Source organism: Rhinolophus sinicus, chromosome 17, assembly GCF_057876585.1.
Source record: "Rhinolophus sinicus isolate RSI-liver-muscle chromosome 17, RSI-T2T, whole genome shotgun sequence".
In the NCBI taxonomy this organism is placed as follows: Eukaryota; Metazoa; Chordata; class Mammalia; order Chiroptera; family Rhinolophidae; genus Rhinolophus; species Rhinolophus sinicus.
Genome location: NC_142517.1, coordinates 184,316,627 through 184,334,347, shown reverse-complemented (window position 1 = coordinate 184,334,347; position 17,721 = coordinate 184,316,627). Strand labels below are relative to the sequence as shown.

The window sequence follows — 17,721 nt, the reverse complement described above, 5'->3', positions numbered from 1 at the left end:
CTCACAGTGAATGCCTTTAGGTTTGACAAACAAGTAGGATTAAATATATTATTGTTCATGGAACTGGGACAAGATGGCAGACAGTCTCCATTTATTCAGCATAAGTTTCATCTCTCTCTCTCTCTCTGTCTCTCTCTCTCTCTCTCTCTCTCTGTCTCTCTCTGTTTTGTGTACAAATGATTGAAATAATTTCAATGAACATTTATCGTGATGCTGCTCTGTATGTGTCAGGCACTATTGCTAGGGCCTGGGTGTAGTGAAATGACCGAAACCTCAAATCGACAATGTGGCAACAAACTTAAATATTTAACTTAAATATTTTCTGTTATGCTTCTGGCTTTCGTTTTGCCTGAAGGGGAGCGACTTCTCCTGGAACAGAGTGGACAAATGTGCAGCAGGTGAACAGAATCGTATTTGCTTTCCAGCTGTTGTACCAGCTGTGTCACCCTGACAGTGGCTTCCATCTGTCTAACTCCTGCTTCTGCCAGTTCAGAACCAAGTTATTTTTATACTGGTATCATGGTATAACCCAAGTGCTGATGGAAGTTCCTGAACACTGAATTCGGAACCAAATATAGTCTAGTTTCTGGAAGCCCACGTACTGGGTGACCAGTTCAACAGCAACAGACACCAACATGAAAAATGCAGCAGTAATTAAGGAACTTCTCAGCTGCTGGTGGTAGAGGAACCGATCCCCTCATTTCAGATGGGATGAGAAACCTTGGACACAGGGAGGGACTGACCCAAAGTCACTAACAACATAGAGGACAAGCTAGAGCTACTCAAATCTCTTGGCTCCAAACCCATGCTCAGCCAGTCATGACGTCACCCACCAAACGAGCATAGATTTTAATCTCCCTCCGCAAGAGGCCTGCTGGCTGCACGACTCAGACATATACATCCTGATGGTTCCTGGGTGGTTGACACTCATCACCTTCTGATTTCATTTTTTTTTTTTTCCCTTTTGCAAAATGGCTGCTGCCCAGAGCCAGCATCTCTTTTCCAAAAAGTTAATGTGCCAGACGGGATTTTGGAAACTGCCTTGAGCTCTGTCAGGAGCCAGATGATTCACAGCCATGAACCAACGCACATAACAAGGGGACCTGATTGGATTACCAATTAGCCACCTCCACCTCTGGAGGTTGCTTGGAAAGAAGAGAAAGGGTGGTATTTAGTTTGGGCAAATACCAAAAGGGCTTTATCATTCTCATCAAGGCATCAACACGGCACATTAGACCTCCTCTAAGCCATTCCACGGGAACTTCTCTCTCCAGATGCTCCAGCAAGAGTAAACTTGTTATGCAAACATTGGGTTATTATGTCTGAGCTACAGAAGCACCTTTGTGTCAGCGAGAAGGGAGAAACTGGCTGACTTGCATGTGTTTTTAATGATGCCTCTGCTGCTGGGAAGTTTTCAAAGGTACAGGTAAAATCTTCCCCTATGAAAACGAGGCTGACCTGGGATGTATCATCTTACCTTCATCCAACAGAAGCTCCTTGGTTTGCTTAGGTGCTGGGAGGTTTAGGCAGACGTTTTCTCCATCTGGACCCAGCAAGAAGCGTCCCAGTGTGGGGTCTCTGGACTCTTCTTGAAAACAAGCACAAGCGTGGGCAATGTTAGTTAGCACCAGTGCAGGGAGGGAGGCTGAACCTGGACTGAGCTCCCTGACTGCCAGGTGGGGAATTGCTGGTGTGTTCAGGGGTTTGCCAGACCAGAGGTTCAGTCCTACCCCTGGGATTTGCCAGAGCAGAGCCATTGTTTACAGGAGGTTAAGGTGGGATGACCAGAGTGGAGCTGCCACTAGCTTATACCATGATTTTGTGAGTCTGGAAGAGGTGACCCGTCTGGGTTTAAGCAGCCCCACAGGGACCAGGCTAGGCTGGAGAGGGGCACCTTGTATAAAGGTAAGAGACCCTTCCTCTAGGTAAGTGTAGCCCTGGGTGATTCTAGCCTCTGCTTTCCTTCTGCTTTGTGCAGTGCTCTGCGTGTATAGCCATGCCCTCTGGACCAAATGCTGGGACTGTTGAATGACTCCAGGGGGCTCAGGCCAAGAAGGAAAAGGAAGCTATATTTCCCTCAGTTGCATCTCCAAGGCAAAAGGATCAGGGATAGAGTTGGTCACCAGTGAAGTACATGTTTACAAGTACACACACACACACAGAGGCATGACATGCACACATGGACACACGAACTCACATACTTACCCAGTGATGTGCATACACATACATGTATGTATGCACACCCATAAGGCGAGCATGCACAGATGTGCACAGACACACACAGGCAGCTGTCCGTGTGTGTATACACACACCAGACATGAACAAGCACACACAGCAATACATGTGCCTTGTTGGCAGATATGCGTGCGTACCTGTGGTCACACACACATGCATACACAGTGTGTATGCGTGCACACTAGCACAGACATAGATTCACATCGGCATATAAGCGCACACATACCCTTACACACACAAGTGCCCTCACACATACCTTCACTTACACACACCCAACCTACACACTTGAGGTTTCAGGCTGCACTCTTGTCATAGTCATGGCCCTGGCCTTCATGCTAATCAGATTCTCCCTTTATAAGGATGGCTGAGTTAGAGTGTGTGTGTGTGTGTGTGTTTGTGTGTTTGTGCGTGTGTGCGTGTGCATGCAGTGTGATTTGTCCTGGACTATACAACCTCCTAGGAATGCCCCTGATGTTGTCATGTAGTAACTAAAGTTTGGTTTATTTGTATCAAAATGAAGAGAGCATTATTACCATGCAAGGATAAAAGGGAAGGGTTTGTCAAAGAAAGGTTCTGTCTCTGAAGCGATTTATACTGAACAATGATGTCTTTGGGGGAGGAGAGAGAGAGGGAGACAATTAGTTGGAAGGAGGGAAGAGGTTTAATTTTGACCATTTCAGCCTTAAACAGAAAAGCTGCCAACACACTGGAGTTACGTGTTTAATTGTGGATCTATGTATTTAACTAATGCTTACAAGTCTTCAAGTATACATGTTTGGAGGGGGCCTGCAGAAGGGGGGGGGGAACTGATTTAAATAGTGACACATCCGACTGTGAGTGAGCATGAGATGAAAATGAAAGATGTGATACCTGTTGTCTTCTTGGTGGCCCTCAGTTCCCACGAGCCTCTCAGAGTGTTTCTTGCAGCCCTGAGTGTGATTCTGCTGTTAACAGATACTTTTTTCACGTTTGTCTGGCTCCCAAACACACACCATCTCCTTCATCTGGTGCTCAACTGGAGAAAGCAGCCCAAGACTCCAAAGAGGAAGGAATAGCTGGCTGGGCTGCAGTTTCTGGTCCGTCTCCAGCATAGCACCCCCATGGGATTTTCAGGGGCAATTTGGACTCTAAGCAATTTTAGCTTTATGAGCTGCTTTTAAATCAAAGTCCTCATGGAAGCTGTTACTATACTGTCTTTGCATTATTGCTCTTGTATAAGCATCTTACACTCCTCCTAGACTGTCAGCTTCTAAGGATAAGAAGGGGCTAAGTGAGGCTAAGTTATAGAGGGTGTGACCTTGCCCTACCCTTAAGGAGAAATCTGGAATCCTTCTCTCTCTGTGAACAGCCTCAGGCTCTATCCTGGGCTGGAGGGTGACTTCTCTCCTGGGCATTTCCTATCGGTAGTGTCCCCAGGCTCCCTTGCCCCAGGGAGGGTTATGGCTCGGAGTTGAGTCTGCCTGGAGTTGAGTCTTCCTGGTAAATCCATTAGCGTGTCTCCCTGCAGAGTGCAGGGAGCTGTGTCATCACATGCTGCTTCCAGGCGTGAGGAAAGCACAGAACAGCTTGGCAGAGCGTGTTGGTGCAGCAAACCCTTCAAACATGTACTGACTCTTAAGGAATATGCATGGTGAATAGTAATCCCACTGACATCGTTGGAAGCACTGCTGCTATCCCCTTTTCAAGGGTGGCTTTCAGACAGCTTATAGGACAACGGTTGCCTCTTGGCTCTAGAAGATGATTAATTAAAAGGAGCCCAAAGCCACAGATAAGCCAAGGGGAGTTCACCTCAGGGTGATTACCTTGTCCTTCTGCTGGGAGTGTTCCCCTGGACTGTGTCTCATTCCGGGGGTCTGTAGGGCTGCTGCGGCCTGACTTCCTGCAGCCCCTCTGGCCCTCTGGACTTTTTCTTTCTTTGATCAGGGACAGTGGTGGAGTCACTCTGTGGGGTGGGACATCATTATCTTCAAAAGCAAAAGGAGAAAAAGCATGAGTGAGAGAACTTCTGTATCAGTAAGAAGGAGAAGGAACCTCTTTTCTAACTTGGTTTACGGTTCTTAGTGTGTAGGATGGCTTATTCCACTCATTCTCAAGTTCATCCCTCTTTTCCAGCTCTACTAAGAGCAGAGGCTAGGTATCTCCCATGGCCAAGGTGATAGTCTGCTTGGCTAGAACAGTGCTCAGTTGGGGAGCCTCCAAGAACTGGGAGGAATTGAGCTGTGACGGTTGTTCTCATTTTATTGATGGGCTCCTAAGTCTTAGGACTTGTATCCTAAGTCTTAGGACTTGTATCCTAAGATACAAGAAAGACTAGGGAGGCTGCAGAGTCCTTCCAAGGGCTCTAACTAGGGGACCCAAGCTTTAGAACTCATGGGATTATTGGCTACAGAGTTCCAACCACAAAGCAATATCTCTAAGCAAAACCAATGATTACATGGCTCCTCAAGGTCACACGACCTCCTCCTCAAGGTCATAAAGTACAAAGTAGCACTCTCCAGATAGTAGTCACAAGGTAATGGGATTGATGATAATGCTCCACAAAGTAGGTCCTTCCCTCTACCTCTGTTCTCTCTTTCTCTGACTCTTCTTAAAACCATCGGGGACTGTTCTAGGGAGGGTGAAACCCAGTAATCTAAGTGATTGAGACCTTGTTCTAATCTTATTCAGAGAGAGTGGTCTTTATTTCATGTTCAATACACTGTTGCTGTTTGTGTTTAAATGCTGGTTTCCCACACAGTCTCAAAATATCACCGACTACTTATTTATTACAGAGGGAAAAAAAGTATGTTTATAATGGAGATATTTAGCAGATACCACCTTTAGCCAAACAATGAAATTTAACATCACCTATAATGGAACAAGTTATCACAGATGAAATACATATAAAGGGATATTTTGTGTCCTATGATGTGATGTGCTGAGAAGGACACAACCTCACCTATCTGCTATTCTTGCCAAAAATATTTGATCAGAATCTAATCACAAGGAAACAAACACATCTAAATTGAAGGTAATTTTGTAAAGCAACTAGCCTATCCTCTTCAAAAATGTCAACGTCATGAAAAACAAGACTGGGGCAGTGTTCTAGAGTAAAAGATTCTAAAGAGAAGTGACAACTAAACGCAATGCATGATCCTTAGTTGAATTTTGGATTGATTGGGGAAAGAAACCATAAGGAAAATTATTGGCATAATTACAGAAATTTGAAGATGGACTATGTATTAGAAAATAGCATTATGTGTTAATTTTCTTGATGATGGTCATTGCATTGTAGTTATGAGGGAGAATATCATTGCTCTTAGGAGATACGTGCCGATAAAGGATAAAATGTACATAATCCACAACTTACTCTCACATGGTTCAGCAATAAAACAAAATGTGTATGGGCATAAACAGAAACCGGCTTCATTTTTATGATGTCAGAAGTGAAATAATCCAGGTCTGTGCAGCCTCTGAGGCAATAGGACAGTCCTGTTTGCCAGCTCTAAGCACCCTTGTCCCAGGGACCTCTGTATGGAAATCTTGCCTCTTTGAATTCCTTTCTTTTTGCGTCTCCTAGTAGGTGGGTCATATACTGACCTAACTCACACCAAGGTATTAGGGTCTCCTTAGACTAGCTTCCCCTAGGCAGGTGGCAGAGGATGGACAAGCTCGAGATACTTGGTCCCTGGGGGACACAGCACTCAAAACAAGTGGAGGCAATGCCCAAGTGTGAGTGGAGCAATACCCAAGACGAAATTCAACGCAGTTGCCATGGATCTCAGTGGCTCAGGCTGTGCTCCTGATGTGGTGGCCCACAGGCCACGTAGAAAGCTGCGTTCCTACCTGTTTGCAGACAGAGCACCCTTGCCCATGTCCGATTTTTTTTTTAAGGAATTTTCAAAGTCTTTAGGATGATTAACTCTCGCTTAAGAGATGGAGTAAATAAGCCCCTGACTTAACAATCAGAGGAAGTTCTCAAAACCGAAATGTCCTCAGAAGGTCCTAATCTGGGTTCAGATTCTGGCACCAGAAGGCCTGAGCTCCATTGCCAGCTGGGCCACTTATAGCCGTGTGACCTCAAACAAATTACTTATCTCTCAGGGCTTCAGTTTTCTGATCTGTGAAATCAGGGTAGGATTGTTGTAAGGAGGAAATGTGATACTATGTGTTAAAAATTAAGGACAGTGCCTGGCAGAGAGGAGGAACTCCTTAAATACCAATACTTATCCTACTGCTTCTGATTACCACTGGTCAGAGATCACCTAACGTCCGTGATACTGTCATCTTGCACTTGTCCTTCTGGAAAAAAGGTGTTGTTTTTTTTTGTTTTTTTTTTTTGTTTTTTCTGAAAATGGGGAGCTTTCTATGTATGGTCCTTTATCTTCAATCTATCCAACACATATAAATATACACCCACATGTGTAATTTCAAATGCACATACGATGTTTGGAAAGATTGGAGTGAGGGTTTTTAATCGATATTATGGACTTTTTAATGAATAAATACATGTTCCTAAACAGATTAGAAATGAAATTTTGTTGGTTAAAAAGGTAGAATAAACTGTGGGGCATGCAGTACATTTTAAATAAGTTTGGGGCTGTTTTACATCTGCAACTGGAAAATATTAGTGGGGGATGATAACGAGATCTTCTGAGCTAGACACTAAGCTGGTTTTACTGCAGCACCTTGGTGCAGGCAGCTGCTGCCTGGATAAAAGCCATCTTCAAGTGGCCAGGGAGGAGCTAACCTCCCTTCCAGCCTCCTTTTCCATGGCTGTCGGGACCCTTGCGTGTCTTGCCTTGCTCCCCTTTGGGGTGAGACTCCTGTGGGATGCTGGAGAGGGGGAGTAGCTACCATGAGGCGAGAGCATGTCCCTGTCCGAGTCCACTGTTAACTCCGGCAGCTTCAGGGGGGGTCTCCATAAAGGATTGGCTTCTTCTGTTTCTGGTCCTGACTCAGGGTGTGGAGCACCTGGGAGTTGAGGAGAAAGCAAAGTTGTAGTAAATGTCTGTGGTTTTTGTCAGCTGCCTCTTTTTTGGGGGGTGGGGGAGAGGACTCATCTCTTTCCCGCTTACACCATATGGTTTGGGTGGAGCTGTGTCCATTCCTTGACTCCAGGGAAGGGCATGTGGCTGAAGCCAGGCTAATGAGTACCGCATTGCCTTAGCCACAGAGATTGGGCCCGGGGTGGGCACATAACCCAATCAGAAGCTATTCCAGTACTTTTGCAAGAGCTTTCAGAGGCAGAGCCTTTCTACTGGAGTTCACAAGTAGGAGGTTAGCACGACGTTGCGGGAGACCATCTTTACCACCACATGGGGATAGCCTGCTTGAGAGGAAAGCTAACAGAGCTGAGAGACTTAGACAAATGGTACCCAGATGACATTTTCTGAGGCCTGGCTCCAACTGAGTCTGGAGTTAGCTCTTCCTTGCACTACCCAATTACATGAGCTAATACATTTCTTTTTTACTTGAGACATTTTGAGTTAGGCTTCTGACACTTGTTACTGAAAGAATTCTCACTGACATACAAAAGTAGAAAGACCTCAGTGGATTCACTTTCTATGTACTTTATTCCTGTTTTTCATTTGGCAGTGTGTTGGCAAGCTCAGGGTATGGAATAGCTTTAAGAATGTGGTTCATGATGGCCAGGTGGTCTTCCCGACCTTCTTGCCAGGGTTATCATGCGAAATAGTCAGGATTTAACCTAATCCCATTAATAGTCTTGTTTTGGTGTGTATTATGCATATCTTTTTATTCTGATGTTCTGACCTCTGGGACCTTACTAGTGAAACTGTCCCTCCCAGCGCTAACCAATTCCTAGACGTAATAAAGGACCACTTATGAGCATGCCTTTCATATGCAAACCAACCAATCCGGAGCCCCTAACCCCAAACTACTTCCTTTATGGAGCTCTTACACTCCCAGGCCACTATCCATCTACCCTAAGCATCCCAGGGTCAGGTACCAGACCATGAGGGATGACCACTGTGCCCAGAAACCACCAGAACTATTCAAACTTGCCAATCCGAAACCTGCTTAGCCTGCTTCTCTTGCCTCACTGCAAAAAAAGGGAGATAAAAGTTCCTTCTTGCAAAACCTGCAATAAAGACTCTTGCCCATTCCCATTCCCCCAGCCCTTCTGCCTCCTAACCGATCTGGTGCTTCCCCATGTGGCCCTGCATGGCATGGCATAACACCTCCTTTCAGGAACTGGGAGGAAATAGAAACTATCTTTTCAATGGCAATTGTCTCCTGATCTGTTGGCCTCACCATGCCTGAATAAGAAATAATAAAACCTACATTTAAAATACTGTGTATTTTTTTAAGAAGCTAAATCATTTTTTTTGAAGCACAAAATCTACATACAATGAAATGCACAGATCTTAAGTGTACAATTTAATGAGTTTTGAAAAGTGTATATATCCACACAACTAGCCAAGATTTAGAATATTTTTATCACCTCAGAAGTTCTGTCATACACCCTTCCATTGACTAGTCTTTTAAGCTCAACAATTAGGCATTCTTCTTCATAGTGAGAATTTCAAACAGCCTTAGAACAAAACCTTTCTGAGAAATCAGGGAAAGTGTTTGCTGAGAAAGCTCAGAACTAAGACCCCCCCCGTCAAAACTAGAGTCAGCTGTTTAGTCACCTTTAGTTTCAGGCTGCCCAGAGAAGTTCCAGGAGTGAGAATGTATCTTAGACAAGGTTGCTGTGGAATGATTTGTGAAGGTCAGGAAGAATTTCTCCTTGGAGTGCAGGGTTAGTGGTCTCTCAAAAGTCTCCTCCAAAAAGTCTTCCTAAATCCCCACTTGGAGCTGATTTCTCTCTTACCCATATATTCTTAGCACTTTGCTTACAAGCACATCTGTGCTCTGACAAGGATCTTAGAGATCATCTAACGTTATTTAATAACCTAATTCAAAATCAGGAAAATGGTTATTCAGATAAAGTTTTATCTTTCTTTCATAAAATGAAGATCCAAGATCCAAATATCCTTTTTACCTTGGCTGCCAGGAAACTCAGCTAACTTTGGTGCTTACCCAATGCAATGAATTCATCCCAGATATCTGATAACATCTATTTTTCTCCTCCTTTTAACCTGTTTCCTTTTTTTTGCTTTCCATGTTAGTCGGTATTGTATTTATTTTTTTATAAGCTGACTGAAAAGTCTTGTACCTTTATAATACCTATGGTGCATTGGACTTATTTATGTGTATGCCCATCCTTCTTTCTCTTTCACAGTATAGCAAAGTGCACTGTTTAAAGAAGGACTCAATAAATATGTAAAAAATTGAGTTGACTATGACCGGAAGAGACCTACTAGATTTTACCCTTTTTTCTCCTTTTAATAGAAAGTTCTCTAAAAGGGATGACTCTGGGGAGGGTCAGCCATGATTTAGGAGCGGGTGGCATTAGCAGGACCCACATCCCCATCGTTCCCTCAGGAGCACCCATCCACAGATGACCTACCTCTTCTGTGTGCTTTCTTTTTTGGGGGGTGTTGGGTGTGGAAATTAATCTCCACTGGGAAGATGAGAAGCTCTGCTGGGGGCTCATTGGCTTTAAATTGACTCCTCAGGGGGTCCAGGACTCTGGGTTGTTCTTCTGAGATAGGAGGTAATTTCAAAGCCTTTGAAGCCTGGAGAAAATTTAAATACAAAACAAAAACCAACATGGCAGATATTCAAACCCTGCTGCCTCCAGGGGACAAACGACATTGTATCGTACTGTATTTCTAGCACCAAGAGCAGCTGGGTGTAGCTTCAGTACCACTGCGGGGAAGTAAATCTAACCAGCCGGCCATCTTACTAGAGTGGTTCTGCTTTTCTTGGGATCTTGGCTCTGCCCCAGTTAATCCAGCTTCTCATGCTTCTGAGAAGTAGAAACATGATCAATTCAAGAGTCTTTGAAAGGAAATACAGTCTTTCTTTTGCAGCCAGGGAAACTAAGCTGGATTGAAATGACATAACTAAGATTTCTATATGTGAAGAATGAGAAATCTCGGCATATGTCGTTAAGGGTAAAAAACAAGGTGTGGAGCACTGACTGCAAACTTTTAGGTAAGAAAGGGCAGAGAAGAGGAATGAATGCACATTTGTGTTTGCTTACCTACGTAACCTCTCTAAATCTCAATTTCTTCCTTTATAAAATGGGAGTCATACCACCTACCTCAAAAGGTTGCCGTGATGATTGAGCTAATGATATGTAGTTACAATAGTGTTTGAACTAGGTTTATTTCTACCATATTTATTTGAGAGTAGACTCTTTTTTCATTATGTTTAATACCCAAACTCACCACTAGCAGAATATCTACACATCTCCACACTTCTGTAATGTGAACATAGCTAAAACGAATCACTGTGTGTCAGAATCAGCCACAATTTGAGCACAGTTTTTGTGTCCAAAAAACTCCAAAATGTGGGGTGTGTGAGTGCGTGTGTGTGTGTGTGTGTGTGTGTGTGTGTGTGTGTGTGAGAGAGAGAGAGAGAGAGAGAGAGAGAGAGAGAGAGAGAGACTAAGGGCAGTACTTAGAGCCTGTTTCCAATTATTCAGAAGTTGCTGAAAATTTCTTTTAGTTTGCAGCTTTTAACATATGAAATTGGCTCTATGAAATGTATATGTATGCTGGAGTTTAGGGAGTTCAATTTCACAGGAGGAAAAAAAAAGCGTTTCCCACTTTTTTAGTGCTCAAAAAGGCAAAAGTGATCAGAAACACACATAGGCATCCTACATGTTTAGAGTTGAATGAGGAAGGAAATTCAACTGAATACATGCAGCATAATATTGATAATTTTGAGACAGTAAGAAAATGACTAACCAAATGCATGCACATAGGATCTTTCTGTTCCTGGAAACCTTCACTGTCCAGGTGCCAGCTGCCCACCAACTGCCCTTTTCTGAATACTGACCTTGTGCATTTGGTGTGACAAGGTTTGCATTGAGAAAGCTACATGGAAACTCAAATGATTTGTGTGAGGTATGGCTGACAAGCCAAGCCTTAATTTCTTTATTCTAATTAAAAATTTACAGAGTTTTAATATAGTGGAAAATATTGCTTTCCTCTGCTAAGCCATATAATATACATGAGTTGAGGGAAAGGACTCCTGTCCTCTGAGCCTGGCTCAGTTCTGGGCTGACCTGGGGTGTGAGATGGGGGCCTTCCCTTAGGCCTGCAGTGACTCTGGCAGGTCAAACCTGCTGTTTACTCCTGGTGCAGAGGAACCTGGGAAGACAGAGGCCACTTCTGGGGTGGTTAAAAAGGTTCAGATCGGCTTAGACACAGGAAACATGAGAAAATCCTGCACAGACTAAAAACAACCTCCCTCATTGGTACCAGAATCACCAGGAGTGCCCATGGCTCCTTCAGGGCCACTGCAGATGACAGGAATTCGCATAATTAACTAACATTGCTACAGTTCCCAGGCAGACACAAGATACTTTCACCAAAACACATCATCTCCTTTCTTCCTTCCATGAGCCCTATGAGGTTGGCATTATTATCTGTGCACACAGATGAGGTCACTGCAGCTCAGAGGGGTGAGTGTCCTGCGTAAGTTTACACAGCTGCTTTGGGGTAGAGCCTTCTGGAGCCCCTGCTCGTTCCTGCTCAGCACAGGTACCTCCAAACCACGAAAGTCCCACATAGAATTGCAAGGCAGGATCAGGCCAGAGACAGCTAAGGACACCCCTAAAGAAGAAGGTGTACTTGACTACTGAAGAGGTTCATAAACCAGCAAAATTTACCCTACATTTTCAAAGGTGACAGACCCTTAGTTAAGCAAAACCGTTGCTGGATTTGAGATCTCCAACATTTTCCCTTTGAAGTGGATCTATGGCTTACAAACCCAGATTCTGTCCTAACTTGTTTATAGATGACCCCCAGCCCCTTAATAGAACAAAGGATTCTATTGCCACCAGAGAGTGCAGTAACATCACATGCTTTAAGGTAGAATCAGGGGCAGCTGAAATTCCTTGGACTTCACCATTTGCAACATTTACTTATTTACTACAGCTTTATTCCAGCTCCACATGGCAAGCTCAGAAGTAAGGCCAGTTCTCTGAGACATCCCCTTTGAGTCAGCTTGTTTCTAGATTAATGTTTCAAATGCCAGATCGCGCGCGCGCGCGCGCACACACACACACACACACACACACACACACACAAAACCTTTTTCAGCTTCACTTCCCCAGGTGTGCTTTTTTCTGAGCCAGTGGCAGATGCTACAGGAGGGAAAAGGCATCTTTCAGCAGGAGGCTCCTGTAACAAGTGGCTGCTTCTGCCCGGGTGGAGTTTCATCTTCCCTTGTTTGTCTGTAGAAACAGGTTGGGGATGAGAATTTATTCATTGCAGGTATGGGGAAGGACAGTTGACTTTCAACTTATATCACTTTGGGGTTGATGGGAAGATAGCATGGAGAGTGCTGGGACACTGAGACAGCCGTGGCTTTGGCTGGGGCAGGTTTGAGGAGCCCTAATCTCGTCATCTGGTTGGGTTCTTGTTGGCTGAATAAGGTGACGGAGAGAATGGTAACAATAATAACAGCTGATATGTATTAAGTGTGAAATATGGGACAGGAATTGTGCAAAGTATTTTAGATGCCTTAACTCACTTAATCCCCACAATGACCACATGGAGGTATTAGCATTATCTCCATTCTGCAGATGAGGTAACTGACCCTCAGCGAGATTGAATAATGTGCCCAAGAGCATAGCTATAAAGTGGGGGTAATTTCAACCCAGGCAATCTGATTGCAGAATGCCTGCGGTTGAGTACTAGGCGAAGAAGAGCCTGTCAGTCTCATTCCCAGCTCCAACTGAACTTTGGCTGTGATTTTCTAAGGTGAGTGACATGAGGAAGTGACACAAGGCCTGCTTCAGTGTTCTCAAATGAACTCTGCATGATTACATTTACCCAGATCAACAAGCAACATGCTTGGCTTCTTACCACTGAGATCTGCCTTCCTATTGGGAAAGGCGCCGCCAGAGAATGTAACGTGGGATTTGTCATTCAGGAGCCAAGAATGACCAATTTGGGCATGCCCAGAGGCCCTCCTGGAGGTTTGCTGTGTTTTTTCATTGTGGCTTTCCTTTGAAGCATGTATAAGATGGTGCTTCTCTATTGACGTGTCCTAGGGAACGACAGATACACATTCCTGTAAACAGGCTTTGTAAAGGAACAGAGCAGGTTCCTTTAACAGTCAGACCTGCGGCTAGACTTGTGGTTCCAAGGATGAAATCTCCCTTGCAGCCTGGGAAGAAAAACATGATTATAATAGCAAGATCCCTAATGCTGTTTATTACAATAAAACATTTCATTATTAATGAGAGCAAGAATGACGTTTAACCATGCCTGATAGATATATAGAGCTTTCTTGCAATAAAATTTTTAATCAGAAATGAAGCACTGGAATAATTGTCCTTATCCATCATAATCGAATGCCTCTTCCCTCTCCCCTTCCTCGTGTGGCACTTCTCTTCTCCCTGTTCCTATACTCATTGGCATCTGACCTTGTAAGTCATGCAAGTTTATTCCAAATAGGAGTGTGTGTTGTCTGTGTTGCTCTGAGTCACTGTCATCTTGTACACACACACACACCCACACACAAGCCTTAGAGTTTCGAAAGCATTTTTATGTTGTAATCCATTTAATCCTCAGAGTGACCTTGTGAAATATATATATATATATATATATATATGATAACAGCTCCATTTTACAGACTAGCTAATTCAGGATCAGAGGTAATTAAATTTCTTGGACCACAGCTAGTAAGGTGTAGGACTCAAACCAAGGCCTTTCCCACTCTAAAGCCAAGAGCTCTTTTTTTTCTAGAGACGACAATTGCCTAGATGAGTCTAGGGAAGATGTGTGGTTAAATAAATTTGAAAAACCGTAAGTTAAAGTTAAACTGGCTATTTCACCTATAGAACTTCTAAAAAATGGTCCATATTCTAGTGGGCACTGTGACTCTCTGTGAGGAGAACATGGTATGCAGCATTTTCCAAGTGTATCTGGCCATGAAACTCTTGTTTTCTCATAGATCATCTGGCAATGCTAGGATTCCACAGGTAACGCTTTGGGAAACAATGGTCAATAGGCTCAAAAGTACTCTTCTCTTCTCTGGAGGACCCAAGAAATGGTGAAGGGAAAGACCATCCCCCCTGAAGTCAAGAAGGACAATGATAGATGGGAGCTCATTAGAAATGATACCTCTACCTGGGTTTCATCTTCCTGCCAAGGCTGCTTCCTGAGTGGCGGCAAATGAGTCCCCTGACTGCTGTGGTTCTTGGCTACAGAACCCCGGTCCACGTGTCCACGGGCCCCAGCTTCCCTTTCATCCTGGCCCTGCTGACCTGCAAAGGTGAGCAGTGGGTCAGCTTTGTAACACCAGAGATGGGCATGGTGCTCTTAGCTGCCTCCCGTCTTGCTTTTCTGAGCAAAAGTATTGATCAAGGCCCTCGTTCCGCCTCCCTCCTTACTTCTGTTTTTCTGCTAGTGCGTCCAGGGAAGTGGCAGCCATGTTAGAGGAACAGAACTGCCCTTCCCAGGAGGCTCAGATTTGAGTCTTCCTTTCTTGGACTCAGTTTCCTCATCTGTAAAATGGGGATACTGATTTCTTGCCCTCACTTGTTTGCTGAGTTGTCTGAGCCCAAATAAGATAATGAATGTGACAGCCCTTTGTCAACTGTGAGGGACTAGTGGGTAACAGTGTCATCATGGCAGGGTGACCTACAGCCCTGCTCTGTTGTCACCAAAAGGCTTGGTCTGAGGCGCTTGATTTCCTGGGCTGTCTGCTGGTTGTTTACTTGTGGAAAAACCTCTGCCCAGTGCACTGTGGAGGGATGGCTGCTTAGCTTTCTGAACTTATCCTGTCTACACAACTCTTAGGAAGGATTTGAATCAACAGATGACTCCAACATAGTTAACAAATCTTTCATCGATGGTTTAAAGGGTCCTGCAGCTATTTTCATCACTTACTCAAGGTAGATTTATTGCTGAAATAGTCTGGCAACCGTCTTTGTATGGAGCTGCTTTCACAACACCTCCACTCTCAGCATGCAGCTCTGCGGAACAATGTGGGGTTGTCTTTCAAGCAGGGGCTCTGGAGGCCTTCAGGGCCTCTGTGTGTGTTGGAGTGCTGGGCTTCTGGAGGCTCCCAACCAGCCTCACCTTCCCTCTATCCTCCCCAACCTTCATCATTCTCTACGTCATTCTCATCCTTGGTGTCCTTGGGTCCAGAGCCAAATGCCCACTTGTGGGGCTCCTCCCTCCCTCCAGCTGTCCCTCCTCTGCCCATTGGCTCCTAAGCCGACTTTGGGCCTAAGCAGATACTGAGAGTGTTGGTGGAACAGATGTGGGCTCAAGCTCAGGTTCAGAGGAGTCTGCTCAGGTTTTAGTGACCACATGCAGCCAATGGCTGCTATATTGCCCAGGGAAACCTGATGAGCCCTGAGGACCCTTCAATCTGAGGAGGTCAAGGGCCACATTAGGCCTGTCACCAAGAGGACCTCAACTCCATATAGGTTGTGGCATGAAAGACCTTTTTGTGTGTTCTAGAATGATCCTTTGGGGTCAAGCCAGACTTTAGGTTCATTCTTCCCAGTCAGATTCTCCTGGAACCAAATGCATTTCTGAGGGTAGGGGAAGTGAAACTCTAGCCAAATGGCTACTCGCCTGCTGAACAGTCTTCTATGGCAGCCTAAGTTGGGGCAGGGGGTGTTGTGGGTAGGGAGATATAGCGAGGCATTTTCCCTATGGCTGTATCCCAGGTGATATTGATTACATGACTCAATCTATGCGAAGGAAACCAAGATTTTTTTCAGTAAACATCAGCTCTGGCTCATTTGTTTATGCTTAATAGAAACAGGCTTGCAAGCAAGGTATTAGAACATTCAGTTGTTGAAAAGAAACCACAAAACTCGTTCTCTCTATATTTGAAATATGGATTCAGATTACCCAAATGATGTGAGTTTTGATAGCAATGTAGAGCTCTTAGAAAGCTTTTTTTTTCTTCCCCCCTCTGTCCTGTCCTGAGATTTTCCACAACAGCACAGAGAGGGTGGAAGGCAGATATCATTACTCCCATTGGGCGGATGAGCAAACTAAGGATGCAGGGAGCATAAGTGACTTGGCCAGCATAACATTGTTGGGGGATCTGGGATTTGTAGCCAAGATTTTTGCTACTTTTCCAAATAAAGTGTCTGGGAAAGAGAGGGAGGCCAAGGGGAGATAAAGTTAAAACCAATAAAACCGTCAGCTAGCGTTCAAGTTGCAGCCTCTGAACTAACTGTTCTTAGTTCTTTATAAATTGACTTTTGGCCCTGAGATCATGGGCAATTGGGTATTGCACTTAGTTCGTAATTATGCTTAAAAACAAAACAAAACAAAAAAAAACGAGGGAGGTCTATAACATTTCTTAAGTACTTACTATGTGCCCAATACTGCATTATCCCACTGAACTCCCACATCCCATCCTGTGAGGTAAAGGTGGGAATGGTCATCTCCATTTTAGAAAGGAGGAAACTGAGGTCTAGAGAGATCACATGGCTTGGCACCTGGTACTAAGAGCCACATGTTTAATTGCTTATTCTATATTGCCTCTCTGTTTTCTGCCTGATTATGATAGCTCCTTGTTATATGGCGTCAGTTAGGGAAGTCACTTGATCCCTTAGGTGTGCAGTGGTGACCCACCCGAAAAGTGGAAGTACTGCAGTCCACTTCCAGTGTTTTTAGATCGTAGGGCATCCAAGTCTAAGGATATGAACTGGAGACAGTAGGATTTTTGAAGAAAGAAAGCTTAAGGCAATGACAAGGTGGGGTGCCATCTGGGGAAGGGCAGAAGGTCCCAACACAGGAGCAACATCTGGGTGAGCTCACCACCCCCAGGACATGGATGGCCCAGAAACTTGATCTTTTCAGTCTTCCAAATCAACTGGTCTCAGGGATGTTGACCCACATTAGCAAAGTGCATAGAGACTGATGTATAGGCTAAGGTATTAATTTACAAAGAGAAATGCAATTGCCTGACTAGCAGATTATTTCCTGTAGATGAACTACATGTACATCAGGTTATGACCAAATCCCTGGAACTGGAGTCAAGACTTAAGGGAGGTGTGTGGCAGGAATATTTAATGGCACCAGGCTCTGAAAACCTGCCATGTTCTTCTCAACTCATTAGATTCTCTACTTATCCTGAACAGATCCTTTTCCAAGGACAGGGCTTGGTTAGGCACTACCATTGTTTCTGGAAAATTCCTTTTTAATTTCAGAAAAATTAACTTTCTATTATATTAGGCTCTTGTTCTTTCCTGCTCTTTTCTCAAAAACTCTGGTACTAGCCAAGGCCCTGTTCTTTGTCCATTAGTGTTACCAGCTATCTTTTCCCATCTCCTTTAGCAAGGGCAACTCTGGCTCTTTTAATGCTTCAAGTTCCCAAGAATAATATTGACAAGTAAAATCCCTGTAGTACCGAGCAGTTTACAGACAGCTCACAATAATTTTC

At 44.3% G+C, this 17,721-nt stretch overlaps 1 protein-coding gene across 5 annotated transcripts in view; it reads right to left on the bottom strand.

Moving 5' to 3' along the window:
* KIAA2012 (KIAA2012 ortholog) overlaps nucleotides 1-17,721 on the bottom strand; it is a 94,913-nt gene that overhangs the window by 59,273 nt on the left and 17,919 nt on the right. For 2 of the 5 annotated variants that reach the window (XM_074340240.2, XM_019726826.3), the window contains exons 5-11: nucleotides 14,436-14,572; nucleotides 13,167-13,350; nucleotides 12,390-12,532; nucleotides 9,692-9,860; nucleotides 7,072-7,188; nucleotides 4,038-4,199; nucleotides 1,478-1,588 (exon numbers count right to left, since the gene is read on the bottom strand). In XM_074340240.2, coding sequence (XP_074196341.1) covers nucleotides 1,478-1,588; nucleotides 4,038-4,199; nucleotides 7,072-7,188; nucleotides 9,692-9,860; nucleotides 12,390-12,532; nucleotides 13,167-13,350; nucleotides 14,436-14,572 — 1,023 coding nt within the window. The remainder of the gene's footprint in view (nucleotides 1-1,477; nucleotides 1,589-4,037; nucleotides 4,200-7,071; nucleotides 7,189-9,691; nucleotides 9,861-12,389; nucleotides 12,533-13,166; nucleotides 13,351-14,435; nucleotides 14,573-17,721) is intronic. The other 3 variants (XM_088794326.1, XM_019726825.3, XM_019726824.3) reach the window with 2 other exon arrangements.